The 13,715-nt window shown below is 39.8% G+C and overlaps 1 protein-coding gene and 1 long non-coding RNA gene across 4 annotated transcripts in view; one reads left to right on the top strand and one right to left on the bottom strand.

Annotated features, from left to right (window-relative positions):
- The window catches only part of ZNF800 (zinc finger protein 800), a 49,508-nt gene extending 39,339 nt beyond the window's left edge, over positions 1 to 10,169 (bottom strand). For 2 of the 3 annotated variants that reach the window (XM_070466196.1, XM_020910337.2), the window contains exons 1-3: positions 10,079 to 10,169; positions 9,489 to 9,607; positions 4,406 to 4,501 (exon numbers count right to left, since the gene is read on the bottom strand). In XM_070466196.1, coding sequence (XP_070322297.1) covers positions 4,406 to 4,501; positions 9,489 to 9,549 — 157 coding nt within the window. In that variant the 5' untranslated portion in view covers positions 9,550 to 9,607; positions 10,079 to 10,169. Of the gene's footprint in view, positions 1 to 4,405; positions 4,502 to 9,488; positions 9,608 to 9,723; positions 9,788 to 10,078 lie in introns of those variants that run through there. The other variant, XM_070466200.1, reaches the window with a different exon arrangement.
- A 604-nt stretch (positions 10,170 to 10,773) lies between these two features.
- LOC139034727 (uncharacterized) lies at positions 10,774 to 12,158 on the top strand. Its single transcript, XR_011487236.1, has 2 exons — positions 10,774 to 11,132; positions 11,227 to 12,158. It is a non-coding gene; the product is annotated as an uncharacterized lncRNA (long non-coding RNA).
- Positions 12,159 to 13,715: the final 1,557 nt, after the last annotated feature.

Here is a 13,715-nt window from a genome sequence, read left to right as displayed (position 1 = left end):
GTAGTAGTGTATTCTATAGGTAGTAGATTTTTCTATAATACAGTTGACCTTTGAAGGAATGCAGGATTTAGGGATGTCAACTCTCCATGCAGTCAAAAATCCACACATAACTTACAGTCCTCCTTATACTCCCTTTCTTCATATCCTCAGTTCTGCATCCCGGGATTCAATCCAATCAACCGAGGATCATCTGGTACTATTTACTATCGAAAAAAATCCACAAAAAGTGGACCTATGCAGTTCACACCCATGCTGTTCAAGTCAACTGTATAATGTTGTAAAAAGATATATATTTCAAAAACTCAGAAAAAAGATGCCAACTTCAAGGGCCAGTTTTGAATACTGGACAAAACGATTATCCTCCCCGTTTCCCATTTTTCTGTCTCTAACCTTAGGGCATACCACAGCTTCTTTGCCTCTACCAGAAGACTATGAGACTAAGAAAGAATATTAATCTCAATTAAATCAACTTTTATATATGTCACGGAAATACATCTTTTTGTTATTTAAAATTTTGTTTCAGTTTGGGTGGAAAGGATGGGGGAAAAAGGAAGCTAAAATAAAAGTTAATGGAGGGAGGAATGGATTTGGAGTTTGGGACTAGCAGATACAAACTATTATATATAGAATGGATAAACAAGATCCTATTGTATAGCACAGGGAATTATATTCAATATCCTATAATAAATCAAACTGAAAAGGAATATGATAAAGAATGAATATATATATATACACACATATATATAACTGAATCACTTTGCTGTATACCAGACACTAACACAACAATGTAAATCAACTATATTTCAACTTCAATTTTTTCTAAAAAATTTAATAGAAAGGAGGGAAACTTGGATGACAAAAAGTCACCGACATGATCCTAGAAGGACTGACAGAACTACAGAAAAGTTCAAGCAAAGGGCAGGGCACAGTTTAGGCAGGACCTGAAGCCAGGATTCAGAGCAGCCTGTCTCAAGTCACCCAAGCATCAGAGATTTCAGAGAGAAAAGCTCTAGGTAGGTGTAAAACAGGCAGCCTTCTAAAAAATATGAGATATTTATATATGGACAGATGTCAAACAACAGTAGAATGTACTGTTTAAAGCCAAAGATACCTAAATACCCAGTCAGCTACCATTTGTATCAGGAAGAAAGTTAAGGGATATATGCTCATATATGGGTAGAAGGTCTCTGGAAGAAGATACAAACCATGTATTAGTACTATCTGAGCAAAGACACTTATTTCTGTATTTCCTTTTATACCTCTGTATTATTATTATTTTTAAGCCACAGGTATATATTATGTAGGATTTCCCAGGTGGCTCAGTTGGTAGAATCTGCCTGCAGTGTAGGAGAGACTGGTTCGATTCCTGGGTGGGAAGATCCCCTGAAAAAGGAAATGGCAACCCATTCCAGTCTTCTTGCCTGGGAAATTCTACGCACAGAGCCTGGGGGGCTCTAGTCCATAGGGGTGCAAAGAGTCGGACATGACTGAAGCCACTTAGCACACACACATACATATATTTCCTATTCCAAAAAGAAAAGTCTATTCAGATTAATTTTTAAGTCAAGCAGATAAAAATAGATATTAGAAGTCATGAAGTATTTGTAATTTAAAGCCAGGGAAATAGTCCAAAGCAAAGGTTGAAGTAGGAAGCAAAGAAAATGAGTCAAAATTGGTCAAGCAGTCAATACAACCAGTCAGTACAGCACACATGAACCTGGTGGACCTAAAAAAGTTAAGTCAACTCCTTCCTCAGCCTTTTATGAACTTCCAGCTTAGGCAGGAATTAATACCAGGTCATAGAGAGCCCGGTATAGGCCATAAACCCCTTAAACAGAGCTGATACAGGAGTTGATAGTTGACAACTATCTGAGCTTGAAGATAAAGAGATATCCTAACACATCATTACTGCACAACCTGGCTGAGCTTCTGAATGTTAACAAGAGCAAAAGTATGACTTCAAAGTTCTATCTTCAAATACCTGTCAGATATAAAACACCACTATAGCTCTTTAAATGAAATGTGTGTGACCAAGCCACAATGGAAACAGCCTAGAAAGAGATTAGTCACTGAGGGACTGCTTGGGAGAAACTTACAAGTCTCAGAATGAGAAGGTATCTTAGACCCTGTCATGTGGCCCAAACTTCCATCTCATCCTCCCAAGGTTTCAGTCAGCAGAGGCTTAAATACCTCTGTGCTAAAGAAGAGCTACCTTAGGAGACTTGAGATTATCCAGATATGTAAGAGATTACTATCCTCAGGAAATCAGAATTACTTAGCTATGAGATACACTAGTGAAGTAAAACAGTTCTTTTTAAATTCAAAATTAGTTTCTTTGTACCATTTAGCGTATTTCTAAACCATCTCTAATTTAAATGATTGAGTACTTAGAATTTATAGTATTTTCAGAATTTGTTAAAAAAAAAAAAGCTCAGAAAGCAAATTTGCCAGAGACATTTTAGAAAGAGCACATAATCCATTTCACAGTCCCTTCCTTAATCTTAGTAAAGAAATGGCAAACACAGAAAACCAATACAACCACAGTGCAGTAAGAAAACAAATAACTTCATTTTTAAATATTCACCTTTCAAGGTAAAAGAAATATATAGATTTTGGTATAGGATCTTGTTGAAAAGGAATTTTTTTCCAAGACAAAGCACAAATAAATGAAACAATTCTTAACTTCTTAATCAAATAACATTGTAATAAACTCAAATAGTAAAATTTCAAATTGCAAATTTTTAAAAAAGGAACCTAAGGCAAAGAATATAACTGTGAAGTTATTATCTTCATTTCCATGATATGAGAAAGAACAACAAGAATTATCTCTGTACTAAAAGTAGCTAACAGAAACTCTTACTGCAATTAAGAACCATTAATGGCACTGAAACATGTAAATTATCATATGTGAAACAAATCGCCAGTCCAGGTTCAATGCATGATACAGGATGCTCGGGGCTGGTGCACTGGGATGACCCAGAGGGATGGGATGGGGAGGGAGATGGGAGAGGGGTTCAGGAGGGGGAATACATGTACACCCATGGCAGATTCAAGTCAATGTATGGAAAAACCAATACAATGTTGTAAAGTAAAATAAATTAATTAAAAAAAAACTAACCATTTTTCTGTTAAGCCAGAAACATACTTAAATGTTGCCTCTAATTAGTAAAATTTTAACTGTATTTACCACAGGAGGATTTGACCTATTATTTTCGTTAAACAAGGGCAATTATCAAAAGTAAAAAGCAATTTAAAAAACACAATAAAATATGTTATACCACCATCCAGCATGAGCACAGGTATTTGTTATGGCAGACATGAAATACTGATTTAAATACATAAAAGCAATGCCATGACGATTATAGATGAAAAGTGCTAAGAAATGAATCTCAGAGTCAGAAATTAACTTAAATGAACAATCTACTTTTTAGAATCCTAAAATAAATCAAATGTATACTATTTCCTTTTTAAATGATTGAAAAACAAGCACCTTAAAAAATTTCTCATCAATACAAGTGGCTTCATATAAATTCTCTGAATCTCAGAATTTTTTCATTAAGATACAGTAACCTTTAAAATAATAACAAAAGGTATTCTAATCCTTAAACTTAGGATGTCCATCGCTTAGGTATTCATCAGCCATGTGCATTTGCTAGTTCATACTTGATTTAACACCCTACAATGTCAAAGAAGCCAAATCCACAAGTGGTGGACAAGCAGATAGAAGAATCACAACAACCTAAGACTTTACTGATAGGACTTCTAATAGTTTTCAACCACTTCTACTTAGTGAGCAATACCTACTTTAGAGCACTGGATTGTAACTGCACAAATATACTTAGTATATATTTATTATTATAGTAATATAATGGAAAGAAAAGTTAAAGAAATATATCTGAAGATATCAGGGCTAGAATAAGTCTTTTTTCTATCACGTGATCTACTAAAGATAGTGAAACTCCAGGGTTAGGTAGGAGATGGTGAGTCACATAAACAGAGATGATAAAGTAATTAATCTAGAACAAGAGACATCTCAGACATTCCAAGTAAATAATCTATCCTGCCAAAGCTCATAAAGACCTTGTATAATTTAGTACTGTCTTCTGAGAGTTTATAAAGAACATGCCAAAAAATAACAATGAATCTTTAAGAGACACTTTACCAGCAAATATACCACATATTTCTTTAAATCATTCTAAACACTTTTTACATCAGTATATAATATAGTACTGAAAAAGAATTTCTAATCAAGCAATATTTACTCGTCCCCTTTTTTAAAAAGACAATTAAAAGTATATTATAAAGAAAATCAATGCATATATTTTTAAAAAATTATTTCTAAGGATTTCTAGGTAATTTTAAGGTACTACGTGAAGATTGAAAATACATCCTAAAACATTCATACCTGATCGAAAGCATTCAATTATTTGCTGAATACCAGATTTGGATGTCTGTAGTGGTTGCTGTAACAAAGGAGCATCTCCAGGTTCCAGGATATAAACTACATGGAAGACAAATACCCACCCCAATCCCCACAAAAAAGGGTTATTTAAATCATTTACTATTGAAGTAAAACAATGGTTTGCTATAATCATGTTAAATGACAATCACACTTTTTTGTATGTATTTCACCATTAGCTTTTTAAGGAAAAATAAAATAATGGTAAACATATAACTGCAATTTTTCTCAATTCAAGGTAAAACTAAGGCTGCTGAGGCTATGCATTAAGTTCAACTGCAAAGATCTTACTATTTTGGTGTTATTTAGTACATATTAGTCATATTTGCCTTTTTATTCCCCTTGAAGAGGAACTACTACATTTAACCAAATTCTAGGGCAATGAATAGCCTAGCCACCCCTCATGAACCATTCCAAAACTCTCCAGACAATCTAGTACGGCTCTCTGGCAATTATGAGAGCAAAACTCAAAAACCACTGCCTAAGGAAAGAACTGGTCAAGTGCACAATGAGAGATGTACAAGAATGTTCACTGCAGCAATCTGCAGCACTGTAGATAATTGAGAAAAATTTCAAACAACTTAGAAGTCTCTCAAAAAGAACCAGACTAAATAAACTATGAAATATCCATACAACAGAATCTCTCCCGGCTGTTACACAGCACGAGCTAGACCTACATGTACTGACAACAAAGCATGTCAATAATACATTGTTAAGCAACACAAGCAGGTTATAAAATACGATCTCAATTATACTAATATATATTTCAATAGCCACAGAAATAAATTTAATGTATATGTGTGTCTACGTATAAATGCTAATAAAAACACAAAAAGTCTGGTGAGACAGTGGGATACCAACAAAACTTAACAAAGGTTCTTTCTGTTGGGTCGGGTTTATAGAGGTGATTTTCACTTTCTGCCTCACACTTCACTAGCCCAGGCTTTTGGAAGTATGCACTTTAGAAAGAATGCATTTCTAACAGCAAGTAAAAACAATATTCCCATTGTAAATATACAGAGGTCTACATCATCCCTGCTTGCCAAGACTTCCAGATTATTAGTATAAATATATAATAAATAGGGTTACGGTAATAAGAAACAAGGTAACTGAAAAGGAAAACTGAGTTTTCCTTAGACATCAGGTAAAGAGAGTTGTGGTGGAGAAAAAGCAGTCATTTTAATCACCTTTTTCAGTACGTTTTAATGTTTTACCACCATCTGCTCAGTGAGAGAAGATAAGGAGGGCTACTTCAGGAATGGGTGCTACACTACTTCAGGACCTGGGCCTGGAAAGCTCTGAACTGTCTGATAAGGGGGATAAAGCCTGCTGTGCTATGTGTATAGACACAGCCTTAGATTCTCTTCTAGGCTTCAACTCTTAAGTTCAGTGTACACAAATAGGAAAAACTGTGTCTCAGGAACAAATCATTCCATTAAGCAAAATTTTCCCAATTTTAAGAGACACTTTGGGGGTATTTTTAAAAACATACACACAAATACAACTCATTTTGAGAACATCTGACATTGGCACTAACTGCAGCGGTTAAGAAAAGATTCCAGACCTGGACTGACTGTGCTGAAATTCTTTTTTTGCCATTTACTAGATACAGCTAGGGCAAATTATACTCTCTTGATTTCCCTATTCTCATCTCCAAAATGTGAATATTTAAAGTACCTAAATCATAGAGTTGTGTGAGGATTATATTAGCTAACACAGGTTCCTGGTTAAATCAAAGCCTAGAATACAGTAAAGACTCAATAAATGTTCTATCACCATTATTATCATCTATAAGTAAACTGCTTTCCCGACACCAAAAACTGAAAAATCTTTTCCAAAATCTAAGTAGAATTCAACCCCTTAGAGAAACAGCAGCAAACATTTGTAAATAGAGTGATGATATCATTTATTTGGATTAGATGGATCTCTTTCTAGTATTTGTACATTCTGACAACCAATAACTGATTAGAAAAACTAATAAAAGATAGGGTGGAAATTATACAATTTTAAAAAGTCCCAAGGTCTGACTCTCCAACTGGTAAGAATTCTGTAAAGCAAGAATGAAAAATGAGTAATAAATAAGGGAGAAATATGAGAAAAAAATGGAAACTTCTCTTCAGCACCCCCTTTCCGCATTTAGGTACATTCTCCAGAAACCTTTCACTAATTTCCACGTCCACATGACAACATCATTTTAAAGCTAGAGCAAAATTTTGTTACCCATCACCATCACTGGTACCACCAGAATACATACACATCCTGAGACACCATTCAAATAACCCCAGGGTTAGTTTTGTTATGAGTGGACATATCCACCTTGTATACACATCTGTGTAGGTCCCATTTCTCTCTTCATTTGAAAACATAATCTCAATCCTAAAAAACTGTGTATGTCAATATTTTATAAAATTTCTTCTTGCACATCCTATCATTCATCCCAAGATCAGGTCACATGACCTTTAACGGTAAAAAATGCACCTCCCTCGAGCCAAAAACCTCAAAGTCTCAGAGGTTAACATCTTTCGTTACATCCTTCCAAGAACATACTTCCCAGAATACCTACTTCTGTTAAGAATCTCTCCTCCATTAAAACAAGCCTCTTAGGATATTCTTCAACCTAAGATGTCTGAGATTTGCTTACAAATAGTAGCGAGTCGGGGGGCAGTTGGAGGATAGAGAAGGGAACTGTGGTGAGGGGAGAATACAGATCAAAAGCGACTGTCCACATACTCACATACTGATAACTGACAGAGTTGTGTGTTGGTTACGTAAGGTTCCTATACGATCCTACCTTTGAATGTTTGAAAATCTCTCTAAGAAAAAAACTTTCTTAAAGCATAACTAATACACTTTACATACACTGATAGGCTTATAACACCACCACTCACTAAATTGATCCCGCCTATCAAGCCCTCCCCAGGAACACACTGCTCTCTCTCATTCAGGAACTCACCTACTATTCATAATTCAAAAGGAGGACAGACCTCTCAGCAGAGTTCATTAAAAGAACTTCTCAAATATAACGTCATCTTCTTCCCTCCATCTGAGGGCATCCTCTTTTTAAAACTACCATTCCTATTCCTCTCAATATGGGAAACATCCTCTCACTTGGTCCATTATCTTCCATCTTCCTGTGAAATAATGACAATTAACTACCTCATAAGTTACACTTCTACCTTTCCAATGAACTAAACCCTCAGAAAGTGTTTACTTCTAACTAAGAAAGCAAAGAAATACCAACTACTTTTGACCTAACAGTCTGAAAAATAAACTGCATCAGAAAAGTTTCTGGCAAAATAAAGTTGAATTTTTAAAATTAAAGCAATTTATCTGACTTTGTGTTAATGAGGGAGGAAAAGAAGCAGAAAAGTTTCAACACAAATTTAAAAGTTCATCTCTGGAAAATATCTTTAAAGTATCTAGAAAACTTTATCAGAATACACTAAATCAGGTATGGTCACAAATTATCTTATCTGTGTACTTATTTACATCCACCTCTTTCCACTCAAAGGTTCCATGAAGGAGTGAGCTTATCTGTTGTGTTCACCACTTATATCCCCATTGCCTTGAACAGTGCCTAAGCACCTAACTGGTGCTCAAGTCAGCACCTAACTGGTGCTCAATAAAGACTTGTCAAAGAAATAAATGAATGACAAAATACATTTCTTCCCAAGTGGCAAGCTTTAATATGATTTAATTAACTAATTCAACTTAAATGACTTCTCAGAAAAAAATGGAAGAAAAAGACAGTGGAAGAGAAGTGTAAGAAGTCATTCACAGTTTTCTACTTCAAAACTAGCAAAATCCATTCAACAACTGGTACAACATAAGGGATATATATTCACTTCAAATACACAAAAGGTCCAGCAGAAAGGATGATGAAAGGTAGGCAAACCAGGGAGTAACTGAATGAACACTGGATTCCATTCTGGGATTGCCTGTTTTATTAACAGAGGTTATTATTTTCAGCAAATTAGTGGGGATAGGGTCATAGTACAAATTTTATTCTAACATGTACCAAAGTTTCCAGAGAATAGAAGTTCTTCCCTTTTAACACCACCACCATTTTCCCCATTCATCAAAAAGTACTCTAAATGAACTCCACTGTGACAAAACCAAGTACACTGGGTGTGGTTAAAAAACTCCAACAAGAAACAAGCAAAAGTACTAAAAAGTCCTGGAATTTTTACATCAAAAATAATGCTAAGCAACTGCCTTTGAACTTAACAGAATAGCCTTTAGTTGGTTTAGTGACAGTGTGTATTCAAGGATTCTCTTTTAAGCTGTACCTCTAAACGTTTTTAACAATGCAGAAACTTCCAATAAGCAGAAAAACTATCAATAGTTTATATATCACATTTTACTAAAGTGCTCTAATACTCCTTGTGAGACTCAAAAAAACACCTTTTTAGTTTCATAAAGTCAACTAAAAAATATCCCTCTGAACAATATCCTAAAAATATTTATCTTAAATAATCAGATTTTGCAATCCTGTGTTCTGTCCAAGATCTTTAAGAGGTCGCACTTAATACCTGATTCTCCCAACAAGTTGACTTCGACAAACTTTCCTTAACCCAAACTAAACTCATTCTTAGGTTTAAGCATTATTCTCTCTTTCAACACTATTTAAGCAGAAGAAATTTCTAGTTTTTAAAAGTTTAAATGAAACAGCTTTCATAAAAATAAAGTATTCTAATACTACCTATTTTTTCCTTTCTCTTCAGTTTTAACCATTCACAGAGCATGAGGGTATACTACTAACAACAGGCTGCCTCGAAATGGAAGGAAAAGGGATTGAGTAATTGATCTTGTGGAAAAGATTTAAGGTGACACCTGCAGTACTTTTTTGAAGGGATCAAGCAAGGGAGACCTCTTGTTTGTACAAGCTTTTAGCTTCATAACTGGTTTTATGCTGGGGAAAATTATAGCCTGCTTAGTTAGGAATGACTTCTTGGGCAGGAAGAAAAGAAAACAGAGAGCAGAGTGGCTCTGATGGAGACCAAAGAAACTGGAGAAGAAAGGGGTATACCTGGTTCACAGCATCCGTGATGATGGTGGTCAGTCTGACAGTATTTGTCCCTTAAAGGCATTTTCAGTGGGCGCGACCTACTTTCCTTTCACTGTAAGAAGCTCTTCATTGCGGCTTGGCTGTTGAAAGAAGCACAAATCCGTCACTCACCATGAACTTCCTGGGGGGGCTCTCGCTGCATTTTCCAGAAACGTTCCCTTCACCCACCCTCCACTTCCCCTCCAGCGCCCTGTACCTTCCTCTCCAACCGAAAGATAAAAACGCACGAAGCCTTCACCAGCCCGAACTCCCGCACAGGTTCACCGCCCTACCCGGAAACGCAGCCCCGGGCGCGCAGCACAGGGCGAGGGCCTGGCCGGCTGCGCGGGCGGCGGCGGCGGCCTCGCCTTCCCGGGCGGGCGCGCGCGGAGATGGAGGCGCGGAGCGCAGCGGGCACGGCCAGCGCCAGGGCCCGCGGGGCGAGGGGCGCGGCGGCAGCCGAGGGGTAGCTCCCGCCAGCGGCCGGCCCACACCGGCCCTCCCGCTACACACGTGCGCTGGGGTCTCCCAGGCAGAGCCCCGGTCCCCCCAACCAAGTGCGCCCAACTTACTGAACTCCTGGGGCGGGCCGGCGGGCGGGCGGAAGGAAGGAAAGCAGGCCGGGCGGCCGCGGGGACAGCCTGGCGTGGGAGGCGGCTTCGGGCCCCACCTGGCGCAGCCTCGGCGGACCGCGCGAAGGGACCGGGGTTCGGGCCCGACGCGCTCCCAAAGAGTCCCCGCCGGCGCTGACGCGGAAGCGCCACAGCTCACCACGTCCCTCCGCGGCCCGAGACGACGCGGCGGCTCACGGCGTCCCTCCGCGCTGTGGAACTGGGCGGGCGGCGCGCGGGCGCAGGCAGTTGACAGGAGGAACCGCCCCGCAGCCGCTGCTGCCGCCACCGAAAAAGCTGGAACCGGAGCGGGCAGGACTTGAGGCACCCCTCGCCCGGGCAACGGCTGCCGCCGGAGCCCGGCTCCCCCCAGCGTCGCTCCACCTGCAACGGTCCTTCAGGCTTTTGGAGAGGGGCGGGGAAGGATGGGGGTTTCCCCCCACCTTGGGCCCTTTTTGGTAGTAGTTGTTTCAGGAAACTTTATTAAGTCAGTCTCTCTCTTTCTCGGTCTCCCCCTCCCCGAAGAGCCTGAGCTACCGCCGCGGAGCGAGTAGGAAGGGGGAAGCAGAGACTCTCCGGCAGCGACAGGGAGCGAGTGACTGACCCCGGACGGAGATGGGGCGAGGGCAGGAAGTGACAAGCTCTCGGAGTGGGTGGGGGGAGTGTGGCCGGCACGCCCGGGAGCGTCGCGCGCATGCGCCCGGCCCGCGCCCCCGCCGGTGGGGAGACGCCGCGCGGCGGCTGGGCAGAGAGAGGGAAACCGAGCGGGTGCGCGCGGCCGACAGTCGGGTGTCTTCGCCCGGCGGCTCTCTCAAGCGTCCCCGGCGGACGGGGAGCCGAAGTCTTGGGCTTCGCGGGCCTAGAGGTGCAAGGCCACTGGTGCAGTGGTTGGGCCCGGGAGACGGGCTGCTGGGCAACCAAACTGTTGCTGTCGCTTTTCTTCCTTCGGTGGAACCGAAACCGGGAGGCTTGGAAAAGCACGGGAGAGAACTGTAGGAAGAGGCTTGGCAAATGCGTAAGCCGCAAATCGTGGTGATTCCGAAAAAGTTGTCAGCGCATTTATAAAGGGTACAAGTGGAACTTTTCTTTTTTTTTTTTCCCTAACCCAGCAGTTGCCGAAGTGTGACTTTCAGAGCAATCAGGTCTTTGGGAGGAAAACAGTCTAGTCCGTGGAAGATCGGTATTGATCGCAGTTGCGCTCGGCGTCTGGCATCTGAAGGTGAAGTTGGATCACGTGGGCAGTACGCACTTTTTCTTCTCTTCGGCGCTCATCCTGCTTGGAAACCCCCCCCAGGATCGCAGTAGACTGTCAAATTCTGCAACCCCGTGTGCTGGTGCTCGGGGGATGGGAGATCCTTCTCCGCGGCTCCAGAAGCAAAAATGAAAATTTTAAGAAAGAAAAAGTCCATTAAAAAGATCTCCACCCGCCCTCCCCCACGATCCACTGAAAACCTTCATGGTTAAGATACCGGTTTTCGGATCCGTGAAAAGGTTTAGTAGACAGGCTCTGTATGTATTTTGGAAGAACAAACAAGTGACTGAAATTTATTTTCAAAATTCAGAGTTTGTATTAGGTCCAGTAATAAATGTGTTACTGTAAATGCACTGAATGCAGCATTGGCATAGGTCTGAGTGATTTTAGCAGCTTAATTATAGGGGTAACAGGAAAATGATACAAAAATGATCTTTTTAAAAAGGAATTCCATCTGCTGTTTATTCTGCACATTTAACTGGTTACCTTAGTATGTTTGATCATTTTTATCTGTCCCGTTGTCAAGAAGCAACACAAAACAAACTAAAATGAAATGAATCTAGGTGGTGGTGGGGGCGGTCCAAGAGGGGATATGTGGGCACGTATATATATATATATATATATATACATACACATATAGCTGATTCACTTTGTTATATGGCAGAAGCCAACGCAACGTTATTCAGCTATTATCCCAATTAAAAATGAAATGCCACAATTTCTAAAATAAAATAAGCTGCATCCACATGATAGTGTTTGTCATACAACTAATAAAATATTTTTCTAATATTTTCATGCTAAGTCTCTTCAGTCCTGTCCAGTTCTTTGCAACCCAAGGGACTGTATCCCGCAAGGCTCCTCTGTCCCTGGGATTCTCTAGACAAGAATACTGGAATGGGTTGCCATGCCCTCCTGCAGCGGATCTTCCTGACCCAGGGAGGGAATCTGCATCTCCGGCAGCTCTGGCACTGCAGGCGATTCTTTACCACTGAGCCACAGAGAAATATGCTTATGTAAAACAATAGAAAAAATTTTTTAAATGTGACCCTTAACAGTGGAATTTTGATTTTATTTAACACTAGAGATCTTTGGTAAAATTTAAGGTGAAATATTTTAACTTTTGGGAGATCTACTTTAATAAGCAAATTTATCATGGTCTTAAAAATGAATACACAATTTAAAATTTTCAAAAACATGAGGCTTACTTCAGATATGTGAAAGTTACAAATGCTTGCTGACCAGATGTGAATTAAAGATGTTTATATTTCAAAGTGGTCATCACTAGAGAGTCCTCAAAATTGTTTGCTAATAGAATAAGTTTTAAATATTCTGAAATATTAGAATTATAGACAAAATTGGAATGTGCATATGAGTAAAACAAATATTGAACACCCTGAATCATAGAATTTTAAAGATGAAGCCATGGAAATTAGTAACATTCCTGACTTTATAGATAGAAAACAAACCCAGAGAGGTTAACTGGTTTTCTGAAGGTCACATAGTAACAGAACAGTCTAGAACCTAGATCATTCCCTTTATAAAATAACAATATTATTATCTGACATGTTTTGAGTAATTAATGTTTTAGGCTCAGGCATGAAATTTATATCAACAATCCAATGAGATTTTGTTATCCTCCATTCTTCAGGGGGAGAAACAGGCACAGAATAATTCAGTTCAGTTGCTCAGTGATGTTGGACTCTTTTTGACTCCATGGACTGCAGCATGCCAGGCTTCCCTGTCCATCACCAACTCCCGGAGTTTACTCGAACACATGTCCATCGAGTGGATGATGCTATCCAACCACCTCATCCTCTGTCATCCCTTTCTCCTCCCACTTTCAATCTTTCCTAACATCAGGTTCTTTTCAAATGAGTCACTTCTTCACACTGAATCAGGTGGTCAAAGGATTGGAGTTTCAGCTTCAGCATCAGTCCTTCCAATGAATATTATTCAGGACTGATTTCCTTTAGGATGGACTGGTTGGATCTCCTTGCAGTCCAAAGGACTCTCAAGAGTCTTCTCCAACACCACAGTTCAAAAGCATCAATTCTTCAGCATTCAGCCTTCTTTGTGGTCCAACTCTCACATCCATACATGACCACTGGAAAAACCATAGCCTTGACTAGACAGACCTTTGTTGGCAAAGTAATGTCTCTGCTTTATTATTTTTTTTCATTTATTTTTATTAGTTGGAGGCTAATTACAATACTGTAGTGCTTTTGCCATACATTGACATGAATGAGCCATGGATTTACATGTGTTCCCCCATCCCGATCCCCACTCCCACCTCCCTCTCCATCCCATCCCTCTGGGTCTTCCCAGTGCACCAGCCCTGAGCACTTG

The sequence above is a fragment of the Odocoileus virginianus genome, chromosome 1, assembly GCF_023699985.2.
Source record: "Odocoileus virginianus isolate 20LAN1187 ecotype Illinois chromosome 1, Ovbor_1.2, whole genome shotgun sequence".
In the NCBI taxonomy this organism is placed as follows: domain Eukaryota; kingdom Metazoa; phylum Chordata; class Mammalia; order Artiodactyla; family Cervidae; genus Odocoileus; species Odocoileus virginianus.
Note: the sequence above shows the minus strand (reverse complement) of the source record. Positions and strands in the feature narration are given on the sequence as shown.